The sequence below is a fragment of the Plasmodium vivax genome, chromosome 11 (genome assembly GCF_000002415.2).
Source record: "Plasmodium vivax chromosome 11, whole genome shotgun sequence".
NCBI lineage: Eukaryota > Apicomplexa > Aconoidasida > Haemosporida > Plasmodiidae > Plasmodium > Plasmodium vivax.
The window spans coordinates 263087-287098 of NC_009916.1; the positions used below are offsets into that span (position 1 = coordinate 263087).

Below are 24012 nucleotides of genomic sequence, written 5' to 3' on the forward strand. Positions count from 1 at the left end.
TCGACGTCCCTTTTTTCTTCTTTTTACAAAAATACTTATCGCTGGGTTGACTTGCGTCCCATTTAGCCTTTCCCCACCTGTCAAATGGGTTTTCCCAAAGAAAATTAAATTTTTCCACCACGTAAGCATTTACCTGCCATGGTTTATACATATGCGCGCACGGCGACATTTAAACGACATGGACTGACTGTACAATTTTTAAGTGAGAAAAAAAAAAAAAAAAAAAACAATTGCGCCCACTTTCTCTTCGTTGTAAAAGGGAAAAAAAAAAAAAGGCAATATCGCATAACATTTCAAAATCCCGATTAAGGAAAAAAAGGCCAAAGGGAAAAGGAATGCTTATTTGGATGCTCACTCGAACGCTTACTCCAATGCTTCATGCGGGCGAATGTTCTCCAGCAGCACGTTTCTTCCCTCAAAGCAGAAACATGTGAAAAAAACGTGCGTGTTTCATGCTTAAAAGGGGTATGCTACATGTACACGCGGGAAGAATTGCATACATATATATGTATATTTGTATGTACATCCCCGCAGGCGAGAAAGCCAATTAAAATGCGCAACTGGGAGCCGAACAAAATGGGATTTCACGCAAACGTTTAACATGCCTCTTCCGTTCGAGAAGTTACGTTCGTTTTGAATTCCCCTCCCCACCCCCACGTTTTTTCAAAATTTGTATAACATAACACAACTGCTATCCGCTAGCCAGCTTCTCACATGTATTGTTTGTTTAACCCCCCTTGCAATTCATACAAATGAGTGAGTAAACTGTTTTTTTTTTTTTTTTTTTTTTTTTTTTTTTTTCCTTTTGCGCCTAACCCCCCTGTCCCTTCCCTCCAAGTAACGCAATACACAACGAACTATGGATGTAGATGACAATGGCGCAAAGTTTTTTGGCATGAATAAATATGAAAATTACATAAATCAAAAAAAACCCAAAGAAAATAAGAACGGCATTTCAAACGGAAAGGGGGAGGACATAGATCGCGCCACTGGAGAATACGATAAGATTGACGCACACGAGGAGAATGACCAGTCGTACGAAGGATTCGTCACCATTTCAGACCAGTCTTCATGTGTGAGCTCCGTTTACAGAAACGATTATTATGATGACGATGAGGAGGAGGTGCAGGAGGATGAGGATAAGGATGGGGATGAGCAAAATGCCAACCGTGCCGATGAAGACGAAAAGTTTAACTCCGTGAATGGGACCAACCGGTCGAGCTCACCCTATCACCCCCACAGGAACGTCAAAAACAGTTCCGACGACTCCATGTCAGATGAGGAATACGCAACGTATATAGATCAGAAGGAAAAGTATGTGAATAAAATTCTCAACAGAGGGGACACCAATAGTTACGAAGACAACGATGCTTTCTTGGAATCGCTCGAAAAGCCAGGGAAAAATTTGGGGAAGAAAAGCAACTGGAAGAGGCTTTTTTCCTTCAGCAAGAATGGCCACCCAGCGGAGAGAAACGAAGGGATTAGACCCTCCGAGCGTAGCGAACCCGTAGAGAAGGCGGCTCGTTACGGGGAAGCGGACAGTGATCAACCGAAAAGTGCAAGTTGCGCGAATGAGAGTTCGCCGCAGGGGGAGGGCAGTTCGGGCGATCCTCGCGATGGTAGCAGTGATAACCACACGGGTGGGAACTCCGATGCGGCGCGCGAGGGGGACGAAGGAAAAGGCGGTAAAAACGGTAAAGAAGAGGAGGAGTGTAAAGACGGTAAAGATGACAAAGAAGACGAAGACTGTAAAGACGGTAAAGGCGGCCAAAACGACGATGAGGACGAGGAAGAGGACGACCTGTACTCCGTCATCAGCGGGTCCGAGGGGGACAACGAAATTTTCCTCGCCACGCACAGAAGCAACAACGCGGGCACGGCGGCCCCACCAACAGAAGCCCAGCGGCAGGATAGAGAAATCCCCAGGAAGGAGGAACACCAAACAGGTGCGGCCCCTGCACCTAGGAGGATTAAATTCGAAGACGAAATAGTGCAAAGCGCCGAAGCGGATAAAGGGACGACGCCGAATAAAGAGGAACGGCGGGATGAGAAGAAGGAACAAATTGCCGCCTCCCCTCGAAGGGCTAACACTACTCTGAGCGAACAGGACACCAAAAAGAGACACAGGGAAAAGGAGAAACATTTTCAAAATAAGAAAAATTACGAATTTAAAAAACTTGTGTCGTCCACCATTAATACGTGCCACCCGAAAATTAAAAGCGCAAATGATACGGAGGATATTCTGCGCAACATGGAAAAAATTTCCCAAATTGTCATCCTGGATGATAGAAGGAGGGGAAGCGGCGCCAACGAGTCGGAGGAGGAGGAAGAGAGCGCCAACAGCCTCTACGACGATGTGGATAACATCCTGGACGACCGGAAAAAAATCTACATGAAGAAAAAAAATGAATACCTTATGAGGAAGACCCAAAGGGATGGCTTCACGGACACGGCGGAGAATAAAAAGGGGTCACAAGAAAGCGGCACGGGGAACCCAACCGGTGAGCAAAAAAGCAGCGCCGGGAGGACCACCCCCGCTGAGGCCAAAGCTGCAAAGGCAGAGGGAGAGGCAGAACGAACCGATTTCATGTACTACCTAAATCACGACATGATAGAGCTGAATGAAAATGTGTTCAAATTGTACCACGGGACCTGCGACTACACCCACCGAAACCTGTGCGCAAGGAACATCATCAACATCGTGCCCCACCTGCACAACATATATGAGCGTAAAAATTTGAGCTACATAAAGGACTCGCCAAATTTTCAAGAAGTATACAGGGTTGTCCCCGAGTGGAAGAACTCCTTCGAGATGCTAAACAAAAAAGCGCAACAAGACACAGAGGATATGAAAAATGTGCTCAGAAGGATCGAGAACATCCAAAATGATTTGGACGAATTGGGGAGAGATCTCACAGAAGATAAAAAAGAATTTGAAAATATAAAATTCGAAACGGTGCAACACGAATCGATGATAACCAATTTGGAAAAGAAAAGTAAAACACTCATCAAGGGAGTACTCAAATTAGATAACATGTCCTTTAAGTTAAAAAAAATACATAACATCACTACAAATAATATGAACAATTTTACCATTGTGGAGTATGTAAATAGGTTGCTAAAATATATGGATGGTGCTCTCACCGATTATTCGCAACTCTTTTCAGAGGAGAAGACGATGGACATTCTGCGATTCCAGCCGATAGATAATGTGTATAACTTTCTCACAAACACAGATGATGAGTCCTGCTTCATTATGAGTCTCCTGAGAGAGGAGCTAAAAGACATGATACTGGAGAAGAAAGAGCAAATGCAAAATATTATCAGGAGGACCACGCTATACAATGCGTACGATACGAACAGCTACAAGGAGCACATCACCAACACGCTGAATAAACAGACGCTAATTATAAATCGGCTAAAGTGCAACATCCACAGTAATGTAATTTTGCTCTTCCAAATGTATGAAAAGTTTGCGAAAAAAAATTTGAAAGTTGTAAAAATTGGGGAAAATCAAATAAAAAATTACCTAAATGAGGAAACGAAAGCGTCTTACATTATCAAATCTGTTAATGATAATAATAAAAAAATCTCCAAATATTTTAACTGCATTAATTTTACTCGGAACAAACCAATTATTCATCCCTTCTTTATACACTTCTGTTTAAGTGACAATTTTGTGCATCATTTTATTACCTTCATTTTGGATCCCCTACCGGATGATCACCAGAAAAATTTCCTACAGTATTGTTCCGTGCCTGGTTTTAATTCCCCATTATTTGTTGAAAAAATTGTTAAACTGTACAGGCAGGAAGAGCAATTTACCAAAAGTGACACGACGTATGACTTTAGGTCTGCCTACTCTAGAATTATCCTCCCCGATTACCCAAACGTTTGTAATAATTCCTACCCTAATCAGCAGTACGAACGATGGAATGAAGAAAACCAGTACTTGATAGCTTTGAAAACGGCCTCGGATTGCTGCTTCAAATCGCTGCTAGAGAACAACCAATTTGATCACCTCTCCTCCATGGACTCGAATAACGCCTTCAATTTGTTTCACTACATACCGGAAGCGATAACAAATATGAGCAGCGGTTCGGCTGTTCCTAATCAAGCGAGCTACTCCCCCCTTCATAGTAACAACAATTTCAATTTCAGCATGAGCAGCGGTGGTCCCCTCTCCTTTGGAATGGCAAACTTTGGTGCTTCCAACAAATTCGGGCTCTCTTCCTCATTTGCTAACAACAGCATGATGGTGAATAACGGCTCCGCGCTCGGTAGCAGTGCTAGCGGGATGTTTGCGCGGAGTGGCGGAAACCCCTTTCCCGCTTGTGCTTCTTCCCCGGCTGGGGTGTTCGGCAGTTTTAATGCAGCCCCCACGACGAGTGGTATGAACCAGTTTGGAGGTCCCTCCCAGTTTGGCAGCCCGAGCAACACGTTTAACCCGAGCAGCGCCAGCTCTCTGAGCGTGAGCGGATTTAACCAAAACAGAAGCAACTCCTTCGTTGGGGGGATGCTGGGAAGTGCCAACTCGGTGGCCACTGCCGGCAACGCGACCCAGCTGGGAGGCAGCTCCAGCATGTTTGGGGGCGCTGCGAATACTTCAGCTGGCATGTTCGGAAGTAACTTCAAGCCGGGCGTGGCGAGCAGCATGTTTGGGAATAATCCAGCCGGCAATGTAAGCGGTAATGTAAGCGGCAATCTAGCCGCCAGTCTAGCCGCTAATCAACCCGCTAACCAACCCGCTAACCAACCCGGCGGGGGGGCGAGTAACCTGTTTGGAGCCGGCGGAAGCGCGAGCAGCGGGAACTTCTTCAACAGCGGTAGTGGCAGCGGGGCGTTGGGAATGTCAACCAACACGGGACTGTTTAACCAGGGCAGCAGCGCCAACACGAATTCCCCCCTCTTCGGTGGCCTCTCCTCAAGCAGTGCAAACATGGCGAATGCGCAGTTCGCGAAAAGCGGGCAAATGGGCTCAAGTAATTTATTCAACAGCGGCCCCAGCGCGGCGGCCGGCATGGGCATCAGCAGCCTAAGCAACAACAGTGGCAACATGTTCGGCTCGCTTAACAATCAGTCCAACACGAACATGTTCGCTAGTAACAATAATAGTGGCACCCCCTTCGGAAAGAACTTCTCCACTGGGAGTGGCTCTCAACTGAAGGATAGCATGTTCCCATCCGCTCAGCCATCCAGCAGGAACCAAATGATGAGTAGCAATTTCTTTTCCGCAAATAAGGACATGATGAGTACGGCGACGAATAGTGGCTCTTTTTTTTCGAACACTACGGGAAACACCCCCACAGGTGTGAATAGCGGCGCGTCTGCATTTGGAAGTAAGCAGAACTTTGGCACGCCCGACATGATCTCTGGAGGAATGAACTCAAGTCATGCCAGCCAAAGTGGAAACCTCTTCAATAGGGGTGGCATGTATGATGGCCAAATGTCAGCCGTTCCTGGGGCCACCACCTTTAACAACCTCAGTAGCAACAGCGGTAGCAGAATGGACAATTCCCTTTCCGCCAACAAGTATGGGAACTACTTCCAGAATAATGGCCCCTCCAAAAGCAACATCTTTGCTGCAGGGGCGAATAACCTCTCAAGCGGCAGCAACACCAGCCTGTTTCAAGCCAATTCGAGCAATAAAAATAGCCACATGTTTAGCAACCCCGGTAGTAACAACCCCCCCATGGGAAGTATGTTCGCCAGCAGCGTCGGCAGTGGCAACGTGGGCGGTGGAAACCTCAGCAGCTTATCCTATAACAACAGCGGCAATAGAAATGCCATGAGCAACCTGCTGAGTGCCCAAAATAACAGCCAGTTCAGATCGCCCCTAGGAATGATGGGCGGAAACAACCCCCCCGCCAACAACAGTAATAACTTGTTCCTGCCTAACCACAATAATTCCTCCTTCATGTTCCCAAATCAAAATAAAGGAATAAGTAACCCCACGACACATGAAAATAAATTGTTTCAAAATGCAGGTAGCAGTTTTCTCGCCAACAACAAACCCGGAATGGCATCACCGTCCAACATGTCCAGCATGTCCAGCAGCTTCTTTCAGAAAAGCACCTGTTCTTCTCTCAACCAGAGCAAAGGTTCCATGCCAACGTTTGGCAGCAGCAGCAACCCCGGCAACTTCGGGCTGGTCAACCATAACGCCGGCATTATGGGCGGCAACATTGGTGGCAGCATGGGTGGCAACATCGGTGGTAGCATCAGTGGCAACGTCGGTGGTAGCATCAGTGGCAACATCAGTGGTAGCATCCCCGGCAGCAGCAATGTTAACCGGTTCCAGCAGAACAGCTCGTCTAACTTCCCCTCAGCCTTCAGCCCCTCTAACAAGGGCAACACCATCTTTTCGAGGTAACCCCCTTTTGGGTGAAACGGACAGGTGCAAATTGGGGCAGCCGCCCAGCAGAGGAGGTCACGCGGTTGCTTCACATTATGAAGAGGCTGCTCTGGGAGTTCCGGAAGTGCACCATTTTATACCTTCGCGTAGGTACGTATGTTATGCCGGGTGTGCCGCTGGTACCCTTTAAGAGCGAGCCCCCGCTTGCTGGGTGGAAGCATCCCACAAAACGCGTCTTATTAAAATTTTAAATCATCGCGAGTGGGCGAAAAAAACGGGTGTACGGACGTGCGCACGTTAAGCTTACGTACGCACATTTGCACACGCTAAACTTACGCACGTGTGAATTCGCGCCCGATTCACCTGGTCCCATATGGCTCCATTTGCATATGTGACCCCTCCCCCCCCGCATTTGTTTGGTCCACCCCATTCGCACATCGCTTGGCCCTCCTTTTCTCCCCTTTTTTTTTGTGCACCTCTTCTTCCAATAAAACGCGTATGAACATAGCTATATCAACCCAAATTAACATAAAATTTGTGTTTTTTTTTTTTTTTTTTTTAAATAAATCACAAACGTTTGAAAAGAGCACTTCGCGTGTCCATCCACTCGCATGCCTCCCTTTTCGAAATGCGTCAAATGTTTAAATGAGCATAAACAAATGTTGTTCCAAAATTTTGAGCCACCCGCCGCTTTAAAAAAAAAGGGGTGTATGTAAGTAAGCGCTTTTCCAACATCATCGCTTAATGGAAGTGCGCTTCATGGAATATGGGTGCGCATCGGTAAGGCGGTTACAACGGAGAGGGCACTCCAAAGCGGCATGCATAAAATTACCCCCTTGGAAATCCTACCCAGTTTGAGTGGCAGGCGGTGAATGGGTCTACCACGATTGGGGCATTCCCAGTGGGGAAGTGCAGCCGAGGTGTTGCGGCTAACACAAAGGAGACTTCATCGGGGGTGTCAAACGAGAGGTACGCACTGTTGCAACCTCAGTTTACTCACCGTCGAAATGTGCTAAGACCCCTTCCGACTTAACCACCCTACGTGCAAACAGGCCAACAGCACAAGTACAAAAAAGGTGCAGATGATGGTATTCAATACGTTAGCGCTTGCGCCGTGGGGGTGCCCCTTTGAGCTACCACCACCCAGCATGGTAAGAAGTACATTCTGCCCGAACATGGGAAGACCTTCCTCCAGGTTAAGGTCCTCATCAGAGATGGTCAAGTCGGCCGAGTCGGCCGTCTTGCCAGGCGTGCCCTCTCTCCCCGCTTCCCCCCTCTGCTCCACAAGATGCCCATTAACGAAGGCGCTCCCCCCCGGCTTTCCCACCTGCGCCTTAACAAACTCGTAGTCGTAATGCGCCGAGACGTAATAATTCACGTGCACCGGCTCTGTCCCCTCACCCCCCTTACATTCACAGGAAAAGTGAATAATCTGTTTTTCCTTCTTCAGTTTGTCTACATTACGTTTGTTCAAATATAGCAGAGACTCCATGGCCTCCTTCCCACCTGGCCTGAGCAGCCTCCTCTGGGGAATTACAAAAATGTCGTTACTGCCAAACACAAATCCAATGTTGTGGAGACGACCCCCCTTCTGTAGGTACACCTTATCGAAACAGGTCAGCCCCTCATCCTGCGAACTGACGGGGCAAACCAATCCGATAATTTTCTCCTCACTTTTGAAATTCGAAACGATGACATCTATCGATTTTCTGTTCATCTCATATTTGGTTAACTTTTTATAATTCGGTGAGATAGCCAACAAATCGATGCCATCATAGGGGAGGACTTCCCCCCCCTGTACAAAATGTAACTTCCTAACGGCCCCATGGGGCAGCACTATACTGCTGGTCTGATTTACACCCTCGGGAACAAAATTAGAAATGACGTATTCTTTTTCAAAGGGTAGATAAGAGTTTAAGTAAGTTCCCCTGGGGAATACATCTCCCCCCTTCTCCTGAACATACCTCCTCTTCGCATGCACCACAGTATCGTTGCTACCAATTTTGATAACATCATTTTCGTCCGCATAATTTAAATCTAGAATGTTCCTAATGTAATCAAATTCGACAGCAATTTTTAGGCCATTGCTTAACGTGCAGTAGGTCTTCTTATAGTTGTATAAAAATTTGGAGTAATACAAGGGGAAGTAAAACTGGGCTTCCCCTTCGTGGGGGGCACTTCCCCCGTTGGCCCTCCTCACCACAGCTGTGTGGTACTCACTCTTCAGCTCCTTACTGAAGGAGAACGTAAAGCAGTCACCATTTAGGGATACCCCCTTAGGCAAAGTCACGTAGAACACTTTGAAAAAGCCATCTTGCGTCGTTCCAAGCTCCGATGTGGGCACTTTACAAATGCGCTCATTTTGCATGTTCTGAATTGAAAAGGTGTGAGAGTACCCCTTGTTGGCTTCCCCATCTGGGAGTACTTCGCACCCTGGCTTCCTCTCTGGGGCGTTTATTTTTATCACTTTGTTATGCCCACCCACTGTGTGGCAAAATAGGTATACCACCTCTCCCTTGGCCGAAACAAATTCGTATGCTGCTTTGTCTAAGGGGTTTCCCTCACCTACGTCACTTTTGCCTTCCCTGTTTTTCTCACTCTTATAATGAAGAATCGGCTCAAACGTCTCGCTCAAGTTGTAAACAAATGAAGGTACCAAGTGGGTCCCATTTTTTTCTCGCAAAACGGCCATATGGTATCCATTCACCACTTCGTAAGTGTGCAAAATGTACTTATCATTTATTTGCAGCTTCATCTTATCACAGTAGAGGTCGTTTTTGTATAGACTGTTGCACACGAGTATTACTGTCTTGCTGGAGCTGCCACCATTTCGAACATTTACAGCTTTTATGGCTAGCTTCCCTCCCATTTGCGTTAGACTTAACTGGGTGGCATGGCTAGGGGGCGCCCCTTGTTGGGATTTCTCCTTGACTTGGTCCTCCAATTTTACATCTTCCTCCGCTGAGATATTCACCTCTTTAACACTCTCCCATGTGTTATCACCGCTCAACTCTGTACTATCCTCGCCCCCATCATCATTGCTCAACTCATCGCTGTACATCCTGGTTGCACCCTCCTTCCATGTGTTCCCCTCGTCAAACGAAAATTTGCACCTACCCAACAGCTGCAGTTCTGAAAAGGGCACTGCCTTCACCTCACCATCGCTGCTACGTTCACTCCCATTTGGGTCCTCCCTCGAGCATACCAAAATGAACTTCTCATACTCGCTGTTCATAAGTAGGTAAGACCCTGAGTACACCGCCGGAATTGCATCCACAGGGAAATCCGAAAAAGTCACTTGTTTTATATTTTTCCAAAAATTTTCTCCCCCCATCTTTGCAATGTAGTACACGTTAGAACACCTAAAAATTGCGGTGATCTCATCTGTTGTAAAAAGAGAAAAAATAGTTGCACCGCCAACCCCATCCTCCACTTCAATGTTGCTTTTACTTTCCCATTCCACTCCATCCGTGGTTGCTTTAACGCTTATTGCGCACTTTCCCTTAATAGGCGAAAATGCATAAATGCTGCCTTTAAAGGGTTTTTTACTATAAACTATTTGCCCTCCATCGTAAGCAAGTTTAGACTGGAACTCCCCTGCAAGGGACACATCTGCGCAGCTGGGCAGCGACTTGAAAAAGGGAAGAAGTAAAATGCTAACAAGTTTGAAAATATGCATGTTTAGTGTGCTTTCTCTAGAAAAAAAAAAAAAAAAAAAAAATATACATATATATATGTATACACCTGGCGAGCCTTACTCCCCCGGGGTGGTAACCCACTTTGAAAATCCCCCCAACTGTGTTCCTCTCAAAATGGAAAATTCGCAAAAGTGTGAAATAACGGGTGTGTGCGAATGGTTCCCTGGCCCCCCTAAAATGGCTAACCAAATGGGAATGAAGAACAGAACGGGAGATGCCAAAAAGGGCGAATGGGAAAAGGCTCTGCTTATGCCACCCCCCCAAAAAAAGGGTGTGTGTGGCTAAACCATTGCAAGTGTGTTACGTGTGTTACGTGTGCACAGGAGAAATTCCCTCTCCGCATGCTTTCCCAACCTGCTCGGAAAAGTCGTTCCCTTTACTCCCATATGAAGACACATCAACTGAGCAGTGATCGACGCTTCAAAAAAAAAAGGAAGCGTCCTTTTTTTGTTCCCCTCCCCAGTTGCACAATCAATATGGGAGTTACTCCCAGCAGGGGGGGGTGACCTCCTCAAAGACTAGCAAAACGGTTAGCAGCTCACCAATTTTTTCCATTAAAACTATCGCTTGGTTACACCCTCGGCTGAGAGCAGTCGAACGGTTCTCTGCTACCGGCACATTACACAAATAAATTAACCACCCGTGCGTCACCCAACTTTGCTTAGTTCCACTTTTGCACTTTTGGGTTGACACCAAATGTTAAGTGCCTTTCGTGATTTTCCCCCGTTTTAACCACCAAAGGGTGAGCTCACCATGCAACTCTAGGTTCTTCCCATGTTGACGCAATTTTTAACAACTGATTATTCGATTATTCGATTATTCTTGCCTGACATGTTCAGGTTCTTTTTCATCATGAAGTGAATACACACTGTTGCGTACATGAGTGAAAACAAAAAAAGGGGAGAAGGGGAGGGGGGAAATGAACAAGGTAGCACATAACAGAAAAAAAAAAATAAAGCACAGCAGGGCAGAGCGAAGCAGAGCAGCGCGAAGCAAAGAGACGCCACTGCGCGCGAAACAGAATAAAACAAGGGCAACACTTTTTTAATTATCCGTTGGGGCAAACGTTCACACAAAAAAAATAGAAGCTCGGGGGAGGGGCGGCGTTTCAAAAACGGCTCATCATTTCAGAAGGGTGCGCGCACGCGGTGGTGAAGGGGGCCACTCATGGTACGCACGGGGCCCACAAAATGGGACAGTCACCGTATCGCCGCCGCCTCACTGCCGCCTCACCACCGCTTCACCTTCACTCCACGCAGATGTCGTTAAAAATGGAGTACTTGTTGTAGTAGAGCTTCTCAATACTCTTGGCCGCGCCGTAATCGCCAAACAGCTTCAGCAGGAGCGAGGAGCTCTCAATCAGCTTCTTCACAAACTCTTGGTCGAACTGGTCAATCTCTTGATTGGCCCAGAAGATGGACGCCTTCTGTAGGTTGTCCAAAATTTCCATATTTTTAATTTTCTTTTCAAAAACATCAAGCCAGTAGGTAGTTATGATGTGAATAATGCCTTCGATGTCTAATTCGTTTTTCCCTTTGGATTTCTCCCAGATGTTACTTTTTGGGATTTTACTATCAACTAGCCATTTGTTCCCATACTCAGCTTCTAAAGTCCTTTCTATGATGGGAGACAAATGGGTTGACAACAGGTGGAAGATATTCAAAATGATGTCCAGCAAAACATACTCATTGTTAATGTAAATGCTGCTCTGTGTGTTCATGAGGAGAGAGTGAATTAGATTGAACGGGTAGATCCTTCTGTTATTGTCATCAATTCGAAGCTTCAAAATTACGTCATCGTTTATGTTGTGGCTGCTTAACAGACTGTGGGCATTAATAATTATATTTTCACTGGAGTTATACAAATTTCTGTAAATAATATTTCCAATGTTCCAGGAGATATACAAATAGGAGTTGATGGGGATGTTATTCGAGTAATTATTTCCGTGCATGTAGCAGAAGAAGTCCCTCGCCGCGGTGATGTTAATATTTGTGAATGTTTGTCTCCGGTTTATGTAGAGGCTACTCGACGTGGCGTTTCTCTTTTTCAGCAAATGGAACCCCTTGTCCTGCATCATGCTCGCCCGCAAATCGGCGTGCCTTAGGTAGTTGGCTCTGCCGCTTCCAACCGCGTCAACCCCGCTTCCAACACCGCCGCCACCCCCGCCGCTCCTGTCGAGGCTGTAAACCCTCTTGTTATTCTTGAGGCTTATGATATCGTCGGCGATTTTGGCCTTGTCCAGGTGCTGCGACTTGTGCATCATCTCCTCGACTGCGTTGGAGTACAGTGACAGGTAGCTCTTCATTTTGCCCAAGTTGGACAGCGGGGAGGGGACCATGCCTCCCAAATTGCCAATGTTGCCAAGGTTGCCATAATTGCCGCGGTTGCCGAGCTTTCCCAAATGCGTAAAATTTGTCAAGCTGGTCAAACTGGTCATATTCGTAAAGTTGGAGCCCCCGCCCCCGTGGCTCCTCAAATCGTCCTCATCGCACCCGTACACGTCGTCACACATCACCCTTCCGAAGTCCCCCGGGTTGATGAAATCCTCGTTCGAGCCATTCTCATACGAAGCATTATTCTGCAGATATTGGCAGAACTGGCGAATCACATTGATGCTACACTGGTAGATGACACTCAAATTGGCATCCACGTTCTCCTTAGTAATGCCGTACTTGTTAATAATATTGTTCGTCAAAGCTTTACACTCCAAAATTTTTATCGGCGGGTAATAGTAATATTCCAAAATGTGAAAAACAGCGGTGCACTCGTTAAATATTTCCACATTCTTTATTATGGTATACTTGGTGGTGTTCTTAATGCTGCATTTGATCTTAGAATTCACGCTGTTGATATCCCAGAAGATGTTCAAATAGCAGGACTCATTCATAAAATTGTATTTACAAAATCCGTTAATGCTCGAAAACATGCCATCACTGTTACAGCCAAATTCGGTACACCTCATGGGGGATATTTTCTGACTTGGTAATTCTACCCAATTTCCTTCCGTCAAAATGGACGATTTGGATCCTTTGCTATCCGATAGGGTTAACGTTTGCCTGGTAAAATTGATGATCAAAATGTACAGCGATTTGTGTGCCTTTCTCAGCCGCTTCTTCCATTCGTAATTCTTAATGTTCACTATAAAACTTAGCGGCAAAATTTCCATAATATCTTCATTTCGGTAGGAGCTATATATCTGTCTGTCCCTCAGCAGGCCGTCCTCCTCATTAGCATAACTACTGTAACCGCAACTGTGGCCGCCCTCCTTTTTTCTCGCGCAGCTATTCACACTCCTCTCATACTTTAACCTCTCCTTCTCCTCTATAATTCGGATGTTCAAAATTCTGAGCAAACCTTTTTTTAATTTCTTCTTGTGGTATTCGATAAATCTCTTCCCTTCGTCCGTCTCCAAAATGCTTATATAAAATTTGCTATTATACGTATTATCGAAACTGTGTTTCACTATGAAGTAACTTTGCTGCGATAGCATTTGTGCCTTGTCATTTTTTATGTTCATTCCAAGGACGGCCGAAGCTGTGTTGTCTCCCAGAAGCGGGATGTCAAAACGGGCGTTCAAAATGTACTCTTCGTTATTTATCACTACGCAGTATTGTACAATGCCGTAAAAGTTCCCCATCGTTTTGGTAAACTTGGCGATGCATTTTTCTTCTCCCTTGATCTTTAAACACTCTGGGGGATTCACCAACCAAATTCCATGCTTTACTGAGTGCATGTACCTGTAAAATGAGCAGCTCGTGCCGTTCAAAATCCGTATTTCGCATTCTCTGTTTTCCATGCTGCTCTACACTTTTGCTGATATGCTACGCACTCAGGGCAGCAACGTTCAACGCTTTTCGGCCAAATTATTTGACACTTCTTTCACCGTGTGAAATGCCACTTTTTTTTTTTTTTTTCTCTCTCTTCGTGTGTCCATTAATGTGCCTTTTGCCGTTGTCCCATGTTTTGCCGCCTTTCCCCTTGGGCCAAACTGCGTCTACGTTTTGGTGCGCCAGCGGAAAAAAAGCACATACGTATAATATATGTATGTATATGTACATATATATGTATAAATATGTATGGGTTTTTTTTTCCCCTCTTGTGTTGTCTTCCTTTTCTAGGCTCCTCCGGGGGGCTCGCATGCCAGCTCAACGCGCGCCAACTTTGTCGGAAAAAATCCCCCTCCTGCGCCTTTCCTCAAATTTGTGCATATATACCTCTGCCTACTTTTGGTCAACCTGAAGGTTGCTCACTTCGTTTGGAGCTCTTCCTCTCAGCATTCCTCTGCGTGGAGTTCGCGCAAAGCGGAAACGCGCTCTGGGGGATAAATACGTACATGAGAAGTATACAAACACGTATGTACTCATTTGCGCATTACTTCTTTTCCGCCACAAGGGAAAGCAAATCCACATATGGGATTTTATTTCCTCCTCTGGAGCTGCTCATTCGCCCTACTCCCTTTAATTATACTCTAAAGGCTTGCCCCATGCGGAGTGCCTCCTCTTACGTGCACTATTCGTATGTACATTATTCCTGGCCTTTTTTTTTTCAAGCTTCATTTTTTGCATGCCACGTTTCGTTGTGATTTTTTTTTTTTTTTTCCCCCGAGAGATTATACTCCTGCAGAGGGGTAGAGGGGGATGTCAACCTTCAGACTATGCGCTCGCTCTGCCATATATATGAGCATACTACATCACCCATTTGAGTATTCCCTTTTTTGCGTACTGCATACCTTTGGCGAGTTGGCCCATACGCCCTCTTCACCTGCACCCCCCTCCAATTCGCCTGCCGCATATTATTACTTGCTCTGCCGTAACTGGCGGATTTGCCGTGCGCTGTTACGTTTAAGTTGCCCCCAACTTTACGCATCCATACGACATGCGCCTGATGGAGGGCAAAGACGAGTTCCACCCGTTTGCGCTGAGCAGGTTAAACAGACACGGAAGCGCTGCCAAACTGTCAACTCGAAAAGGAAAAGGAACAAATCGTTCGCCGAATGTAGTACATACAGGATGTCCCTACAAATGGCACACTAATCAGCGCCATGTATATTTTTTAAAAGAAAAAAAATGCACTTACTGTTCTTTCGCGTGCCACCATTACCGCCGCTACAACATTAAAGAAGTGGAGCACTGTGACGGGGTGTAGCAGCCACAACGGGGTTACCGCACAAGGGGGAGGTACCTATGCATATGTATATGTTCATGTACCCGTTATTCACACCCAGTGGTAGCCCCCCTTTCGCTTGCCTGTCTGTCCCACCTTACGTTGCTACGATTGGAAGAAGGGGAATCTACGTCACCGTGGTTACCTCCCAGTGGGGGCTTACCCCGCTGCGGCTGCGCAAAGTGGAACAGCTGATATTTCCCCCGCGTCCGTTTTGGAACAGACAAATGTGTAACCCCTCTAACGGGTTTTTCTCCATCCTATTTGGAACACTAACCGTGCACAAAAAGAGACGCCTAAAGGGCGTCTCCCTAAACATATATAATCCGTGCATGCATGTCATGCCAAGCAGGTGAACCCCATTTTGAGGCAGCTTCGCTCGGGTTGCAAACCCCTCTCCAAAGATGCAAATCTTAAACACATTCACACGAACGAATGGGCAGACGCAAGTTGTTCATTTTGGTAACCGAACTTCTCTACACCCAACGGGGTGGTCCATTTCGCGCACGCATCTTTTTTCCCCTTTTCTCCGCACAACGCATAAATGTGCATGTCCAAATGGCACCTTTACCAAGCGCGCACTTCGCCCACTTAACAAAAGCTTTCTTACGCGCCACCTGCAAAATGCAGCCACCGTTTTTGCTAACCTTCGCAGTTGAGCCTACAAATGGGCAGAACGCGTATGATCCACAGGGAACCACACATCTGTAACTGTAATACTGTGGTAAAATTAAAAAAATCCTTTTTTGTTTTTATTTTTAAATTGAAATTTTTTATAAATGTGTGATGTGTAATTATATGCATTATCATGGTCATATAATAAATGTGCGCATGAAAGCGAGGGTGAGGATGCAAAAAAAAAAAAAAATGGGAAACAAGGTGGGAAGAAAATTAACATGGAATGCAGCACATGGGGTGTAAATTGTCGCGATAGATAAATGGGTAAAACAAAGGCGATCCGCATGTGTACGCAATGTGTATGTATTTCTTTATTTGCTCGTCTGCTCGTCTGCTTGCTTATTTTTTTCTTCCTTTGGGGGCCGTAATTTTCGTGACGGGTGTGCAAATTGTGTGCTTCTTTTAAGTGGGCTCCCCGAGCTATATGTGCACACAATAAAGATTTTTTTTTTTTTTCTTATTTGTAAATAACCCCCCGCATGATCTCTTTCCCTCTTCACTACTCACGCTGGAAGTTGTTAGCGGTACTTGCGTGGGACCCATTTCACATGTCTATAAGCTCGCAAAGAGCATCCATCCCTCAGCGTCAAGCTGCGAAAAGGTTCTTCTAGACCGTCCACTTCCCCATCTGCATCCCCACGCACATCCGTGTATCCCCCCGAAACAAACATTCCCATGCATAAGTAGCAGCCCTACCCAGGGGCGGCCAGCTATATGGTTTTCTTTATGTGCTTCAACTTGGGGATGTTGTCGAACATGTACTTGGCCTGGTCCCTCAAGTCCACGTAGTAGGGGTGGGCCAATTCGCAAATCTTCGTTATGTACACATTGTTAATATGGTTATATAAAAATATGGCCCAAGTGACCATGTAAAAAAGGACGCTGAAATTTACAAAGGAGAGGAAATTGCCCACAGAGTAAATCACAATAATTACAGTCACATTTTCCATGCGGTTGTTCCATAGTAAATATTTTCTTACCAAAGTTAACTTGTCATTTATCAATTCATATATGTACATGATACAGCTCTCGATGATTTCCTTGGAGACAATTTCCAGCTTGTCACTCTCCTTATAATCTGACACCTTATGTACTTGCAAAAATACAAGTAGCCCACTCAACAGGAGGAGCAAAATGCATAGCGTGCATATCACTTGCAGAAATGTCTGGTTGAAAATGTACAGCAAAATGTACAGCGCGTTTATCGACGCGAAAATCGACATGTTCACGATGTTCTTGGAGTTCAGATTCATCTTCTCGTCAGCGCACGGGGGAAAGGGGGCGGGCTGCTTAAAAAAAGTCACCACGGAGGTAGCAACTATCGCAACTGTAGCTATCACAGCTGTGGTAACTGTACCTTTCGCAACCGCTGCGCCTCTTCAGAGAAACCCCCCTGAAGGCGTCCGCTACCGCGTAAGGCTTAGGCGACCGGGGCTGGGTTCCTGGCCTGGGTATATTACGTACGAAATGGTATACACTGCTCTTCCCACAAAGGGCGCTTACTCTTCCTGACACAAATATGCACGTGAACACGAACTGAAGCGCATAATATGAGACATAAAAAAAAAAGGGAGGCAGGAAAGTGATCGTTCCCTATTAATAAATCGAACTCAACTCATAAAACTGTACAGTACAAACACGTGCGTGACAATATGATATGCTCGAGCTGATAAAATAAAAAAAATTCGCTTAGGGGAAAGATGAACGAAGGGGAATACGCATAATACAGTAAAACCCTTTAAAATATGAAACAAAAATGGCACTGCAAAATTGTAAATTTCTTCTAAAATGTCACAAGTTTGGCTAACTTGTATACGCGTAATAAAATGAAGGCAATAAAATGAGGGTAATAAAATAAAGGTAATAAAATGAACCTTCCTTTTCTTTGCTATTATATTATGCGTTACTCTGCTTGCGAAACTGCTAATTGTTTATTCGCATTTGGGTAGGCACTCTTTTGGCAAGCTTTTTTTCTTCAAATATATGCATACAATATATTTATATATATATATATTTTTTTTTTTTTTTTTTTTCTCCTTTGCTTATTCCTTGAGCGTTAATTTCACATCTGTTCAGAGGTATGCATTAAAAATAAAATATCAAAAGAAAAGAAAAAAATTAAACAAGCGAAGAAGCGGCAGTTTGGAGGTTGCAAAATGCTTCCGTGTTGCTCATTCATTGATGTATGTACGAAGTGTTATGCTTTTTTTTTTTTTTTCTGGCCATCATATCGTACGTCACACGCTTTTACGCTTGAACAGGTATGTTTACATTTGCATGCCATGGGCAGTGACGCCTCACGCACATTTTTTTTTTTTTCTTCCTATTGCGCGTAATCGTGCCATGTTTGACATTTTGTTCCGGGCGTTTTATATTTCTTTTCCGCCCCTCCTAGTTAGGCATTCACTATATACATATGCGTACATATACATATGTACAAACCGGTCGCGCTTCCCTTTTTTTTAAATGGAAAAACCCCGTTTGGGTAAAAGAGTCCCCTTTTCTCCGCTTTCTTTGCCCTTTTCACACGTCTAGGAGGTGAGTTGCGCGCTGGTTAGGACTACCATGCGCTCGCGCTGAGCTTAAAAGGTTTCTTTTCAAGTGTATCGTCCTGCAATGTGATCAGAATGGGGAAGAAAAAGCAGAGTGGGGTTAGCAGGCCGAAGGCACAGGGGGAAAACCAAGGGGGGCAAACCAGAGCACAGGCAAAGGCAAAGGGGAAAGGGAAGGATTGCGCGAATGTTCCGAATAGCAATATATAAATAATAGCAGCACTCTTCTAAGCCTGACTAACGCTCAGCCAAGCACGAACGGCTTATATAACGTGCCCACCACATGGAGACCTTTTCCCCAAAGGAGAGAAATTATATCATTCATATAAAGTGTGTGCACCTCTGTTCACCTTCCTCCCCACCCCTTCCTCCATTTGCATTAACAGGCATAAATCTGTCATACTCTGAACAGGCGAAAAGAGAGGGTATCCTGTGCGTGGCTAACCTTTGCATGATTTCTCCACCACCACTTCCTCTTCTGTGTGTGTGCGAGTCCCCCCAATGTAACAAAACTGCACACAAATTTGTGGCTACATATCGACACCCCCCATGGCAATTTATTTTTGCCAAAGAAGGGAACTCCTAATTGTGATCAAAGGCTACCTATGGTAAGCCGTTCCCCATGCGTACCAGCTGTTTGGTCTGATGTACGTACAGGCTAATGTGGATATTTCCGCCTAGGGACACTCTTGCACGCGCGTATAATTGCTTAACAATGGGGAGAACTTTTGGCGCGCATATATATACATATATATATACACACATATATATATACATACATATGTACACAGTTGCGCGCCCCCCTTCGCGTGCAACTAAGATTAGCGACGCTCATGTCGCGAAAAAGCCTACAAGGGAATAATCGGCTAGACGTAACAAACACGTTTGACAAATGGCGGGCTAGGTGCCACGCGAAATGAAAGAAAAAAAAAAAAAAAAAAAAACACATCAAATGAGCTATAAGAAAAATTTACGTGTACTATCATACAAATGGGGCAGCTGCTACCCCTTCTGTCCAAATATTGCTTGTAAGAGTACGCCGCGTAATTTAAAAATTGAATTGAAAAACGAATTTGCTCGTAGGTATGGAGAGCACATACAAGTGCTTGTGACACTTTATGGGCACAGTAAGTTTGCACCCTTTGCTACTATATGCATTTCGCGTTGGCCTGTCTTTGTTAATGCATCTACTGAAGAACATCCTGCAGTCATGCGGGTGAGGTTCCCCAAACATACGCCCATGCGGAAAATTTATATCCCATCCAGGGAGAAAAACTTATTTACCTTCGCGTCGTCTTCTCCCAAATCGTACAAATTGGACGTCTCATTTTCTTTATCACTCTCGAGGAGTTTCGTTTCATTATTCACGTCTTCGTTCAGCTCGTCCATATGATCGCACGCGTGGTCGTTCTCCCCTTCGTCGTCGTCCTAGCAAAATGGCAAATGAGTTCGCCATGTGGCACAATTGCTAAATGGTTTGTGTGCCTACCGTTGCCCCTCTGGTGGAATAAGCACAAAGACACATCTTCAAAGCATGTATGTATTTTCTTCGATTATTTTTTTTCTTTTTTGTTTATTACAAAATCCCGCATTCTATCCTCCCGTAGGCGCATCATTTCGTTGTGATTGTGCTCTATGAGATTCGCTGCGGTGCAAAGAGGTGAAAAACAGGGGGAATAGGGGGAAAGGCACAAACATGTCCAGTTTAGTTGCTTCCCTTTTCAGCCCATTTTAGCCAATCGTTCTTGCTGGCACATATTCACTTTTTTGCGAACACGCGATGGCTGCTCGTCTTACCAAACGATATGGGGCTCTCTGTGTACGCCTTAACATTCGTTGGCGACGGGAAGTAGTGGAAAAACAACGGCCGATTTTTTCTATGCATCAATTTTATTCTCATTCCGATGGGGTCTTCATTTAACCTGAGAAAAAGGGCACGGATGAAAAAACCAATCGGTGAGTTGGTAGCAGTCTCATCTTCGCGTTGTCCTTCCTACATTAATGCGCTTCAAATTTGTTATGTTCCCCCTTTTAATTAGTCATTTTATTGTTACTCCTCAATTTCCTGGGGTAGCACCTCCTCGCTAGCCAGTGATGTGTCCGAGCTGTTAATTTCCGTGTCGCTAGGAGAACCTAAAATTGTTTCAGTTCCATTGGGGAGCATTGAATGAGGCCTTCATGCAAACACACGAAGGTGTATACACCTCTATATATTAACATTTTTGCACAAAAAAGGGGCGGTAAAATGTTCTCCCCAAATGTAACTGTCCCTACTTATTGCGAAATCTTCATCCTCCAGGTATAATGAATCGAGATAGTCATTATAATTTAGCCACAAGTTTAGGACATTAACTGCGAGGGGGTTATAAAAGAAAAAAATGGCAAACTTGGAATTGCTTCAAAAAGGATTGGCCCTCCTTTTTAATGAGTTAAAATGTTGTAAAAAAAAATTATGCACCGTTCAGAATTTTTCTGAGCATTTTTATGAGCACTTTTATGGGCACCTTTCTGAGTATTTTTTTTTTTCTTAGCATATCTTACCCGTTTCTTGGTCCACACTGCGATCGATTTTTTCGCTTTGCCTTTTGATCTCCCTAACGCTGTTTCGACATTGCTCATTCTTTTCCACGAGTTTTTTTATGTACTTCAATTCTTCCTCGATGATTTTCACTGGCTCCTTGTAACTGAAGGGGGTAGAAAGATACAGAGGCAAATGAAAAATGGGAAAGCAAAAAGTTGAAGACATGTTGGCGACTGGGCTATGCGCCTCACGGAAAGGTCTACATAAATGAAAATATTCCCTTTTTACGTTACTACGGCGGTGATTAACACTTTTATGCCAATTAAAATGAATGTCTAAAAGGAATGGGGTGCGGGAAAAAAAAAAAAAAAAAAAAAAAAAAATCATTTTAGCCCATAGAGCGTAATCCAAATTGGTACACTGTCAGGCGATCTCGGAGGGCAAAACGGGCATTCGTTTGCATCCAAATTTGCATTGTAAAATGTAATATGCCCGTGTCCCATTTGCCCATTTTCGCGTTTTCTTTATTTGTTAATTTTCCCTCCTTTTTACGTATCGGATCCCCTTCACTGAGTGACTGACTAAATTCTCGCTAACTCGTAGGAACGCATAGTTTCTGATCAGCGCGATGATCCTTTTGAAGACCATTTCGGTTAAGCAGCAAAGGAGAACGCCTGATATGGTGGAAAGGGCGCAAATGGGACACTGCCTATTAGACAGGCACACTTATGCATATTAAAATGTAGACGTGCAACGCACATGCGGTGCGCCTTCTACTATGAGAAGCCCCCAACAAAAGTGCCTCTACTTCTTTCCCTTACAAGATATAATTTTTCTTCGGCTATTTGATGCATAACTCCGAGAAGTAATGAACAGAACCAGGAGCAGTACCAACAGGTACATCACGAGCATCTTAAACCCCGTTACAAATTCTGCAAATGGTTTAGAAGAAGAAAAAAAAAAAAAAAAAAAAATTACCATCTTAAAATTTCGATTTCTTTTAAAAAAGGCGAACTTCTTTCTGTTGCTGCGTTTTTGTTTACTAGTGATAGACTCATGGTGCTTCTTTATTTTTAATAAAATTTGTATCACCTCACTGAAGTCATTCTTGAGGCCTTTTAAGAAGTTGTCGAATCTGCGTGGGTGAAAGGGGGGTGCACAAGTGAAACGAAATGGAGGGGGTCACTGCAACGGTTCACTGGAGTGGGTCACTGGAGTGGGTCACTGCACCGGAGTGGAGGCAAACAGAAAGGGCAACGGGGAAATCCCGCGCGGTCTCCCCTCTGATGCGCCGCTACTCTTGCATGCACCTCCAGTTGGTTACCTATTCGTATTTTCGATCTGCTTCACCTGCGCGTGCTCTATTAACTTCATGTTCTCCAAATTGGTCGTCATCTGCCTGGTGATGTTTACGGAGGTCTCCGCCAGTCGGTTAATCTACCCGTTTGGGATCCGCGGTTGGTTCGTGCAAAGGGGGAGTAAAGGGGCGCGTGCACATATGCATACGTATGGGTGTGTAAATATGGACGCACACTTATGTAGGCACGTAGGTGAGCCCACCCATTTAGCCGCTCATCAGTCCATCGCCACACTGATGGGCCCTCCTCACAAACACGTACATTTGCGTCCGTTCGCCTATTCCACTCAGATGACTGTATGTAGAAGCAAATGTCGTCGATGTGGTTCAACTCGGAGTGATAAATCTGAAAGGCTGTATCTGACATGCTGTCGCTGGTTGTGCAATTCGTTACAATTTTGTATTTTAAATTTTCGCACAAGATGTTTTTCAAGTCTATATGGTCCCGTGGCGAGTCGTCCTCTGGAGCTTCTGAATTTTTTGAAGTTTCTGGAGTTATTTCGTCACCATTAGGATATATAGAACCCTTTTCAACGCTCGGCAACAATCCCTCACTCGAGATAGCCCCATACATTCCCTCTCCACTTGCGGCATCACCAAGACAGGGATTTTTCGTCTTTTCTATCTTCCTCAATTCGTCTAGACTTAACATTTTGGAAAAATTTTCATTTCCAAATTGGTCAAATAAATTATTGTTGTAAAGATACACTTGTAGTTTGTTCAGTTTCTTTGGGTTTAATATGCAGCCTGATTTTTCGTTCGGAAAATTTCTCACCGATTTTACAAAAAGGCACTTGGTTTTGGCCAAGGCGAGCATGGATTTATTGTTTTCATTTATTTCGTTGCAGTTATATATGTTTAGGCTGTTTAACTGGTCCAGTACGTACTCGTAGCATTTTATTTCCCGCACGTATATGTTGTCTTCCTGATCGGTATCTCCATCCTGTTCGTCGTCTTCGTCCGGTTCGCCTCGATCGTTTAGACCACCGCTTGTAACTCTTCCAGCGCGTCCACCTTTTGTGCCTTTCTTTTTTCTGCCCTTTTTTCTCTTTTCCTCGTACTCCACCTCGGCTTTTTTCTTCGCCCTCAGAATTTCCTCCATGGCCTGTTTGCCCCTCTTAACCCTCTCCACCAGCAGCTCCGTGTTACTGGCGTACTTGAACCTGCATTCTGCCCACACGTTTAGCTGCACAATTAGTATTATAGCGATGTAGATACGCGTCATAGTTGCCCTTTGGCGATGCACACCTGTTAGTTTTTTTGTTTTTTTTTTTCTATTTTTTTACACTCCTTTTTTGACTCTTTTTTGCTTTAATTTGGCCAATCAGGGCTGCGCCTACAATGCGTACACGCATGTGTGGGTAAAACGTACAAATGCGTATGGCTCATTTTTTTTTCCACTCTTTGTCTTATACACCTTTGTGCTTTGCAAAAAAGGGCGTAATTATGTGCATGCGTACGTGCGTGCGCAATTGGGGGGAACAAGTTATTATTTTCTTTCCTCTACATGATTGCAATTTTTTTGCATTTACCTATTTGTTAATTTGCTATTTTGCTGATATGCCATTTTGCTAATTTGCTTATTCATTTGTTGATTTTTTTTTTTTTTTTTTTTTTTGCGCCTCCCCCCAGAGTAGACATGCAACATTGCGCTGCCCCTCCATTTCAGTTGCTTCCTTTTCGAGCAT

At 44.8% G+C, this 24012-nt stretch overlaps 5 protein-coding genes across 5 annotated transcripts; 1 reads left to right on the forward strand and 4 right to left on the reverse strand.

Moving 5' to 3' along the window:
* Positions 1 to 859: 859 nt before the first annotated feature.
* Positions 860 to 6373, forward strand: PVX_115170 (hypothetical protein, conserved; the record flags this gene model as incomplete). Its single annotated transcript, XM_001616374.1, has 1 exon — positions 860 to 6373. One exon carries the CDS (start codon positions 860 to 862, stop codon positions 6371 to 6373), a length of 5514 nt encoding a protein of 1837 aa, XP_001616424.1.
* A 994-nt stretch (positions 6374 to 7367) lies between these two features.
* PVX_115165 (hypothetical protein, conserved) lies at positions 7368 to 9689 on the reverse strand (the record flags this gene model as incomplete). The annotated part of the gene is made up of 1 exon (XM_001616373.1): positions 7368 to 9689. The coding sequence occupies one exon, from the start codon at positions 9687 to 9689 to the stop codon at positions 7368 to 7370; it is 2322 nt and encodes a 773-aa protein (XP_001616423.1).
* A 1610-nt stretch (positions 9690 to 11299) lies between these two features.
* On the reverse strand, positions 11300 to 13849 carry PVX_115160 (hypothetical protein, conserved; the record flags this gene model as incomplete). The annotated part of the gene is made up of 1 exon (XM_001616372.1): positions 11300 to 13849. One exon carries the CDS (start codon positions 13847 to 13849, stop codon positions 11300 to 11302), a length of 2550 nt encoding a protein of 849 aa, XP_001616422.1.
* A 2201-nt stretch (positions 13850 to 16050) lies between these two features.
* PVX_115155 (hypothetical protein) lies at positions 16051 to 17856 on the reverse strand. The gene has a single exon (XM_001616371.1). It carries the CDS (start codon positions 17145 to 17147, stop codon positions 16605 to 16607), a length of 543 nt encoding a protein of 180 aa, XP_001616421.1. The 5' UTR covers positions 17148 to 17856; the 3' UTR covers positions 16051 to 16604.
* Positions 17857 to 19697: 1841 nt separating this feature from the next.
* PVX_115145 (hypothetical protein, conserved) lies at positions 19698 to 23549 on the reverse strand (the record flags this gene model as incomplete). Its single annotated transcript, XM_001616370.1, has 12 exons — positions 19698 to 19874; positions 20027 to 20091; positions 20244 to 20368; positions 20501 to 20579; positions 20721 to 20798; positions 20988 to 21130; positions 21256 to 21302; positions 21520 to 21641; positions 21789 to 21899; positions 22011 to 22102; positions 22292 to 22404; positions 22587 to 23549. 12 exons carry the CDS (start codon positions 23547 to 23549, stop codon positions 19698 to 19700), a joined length of 2115 nt encoding a protein of 704 aa, XP_001616420.1.
* Positions 23550 to 24012: the final 463 nt, after the last annotated feature.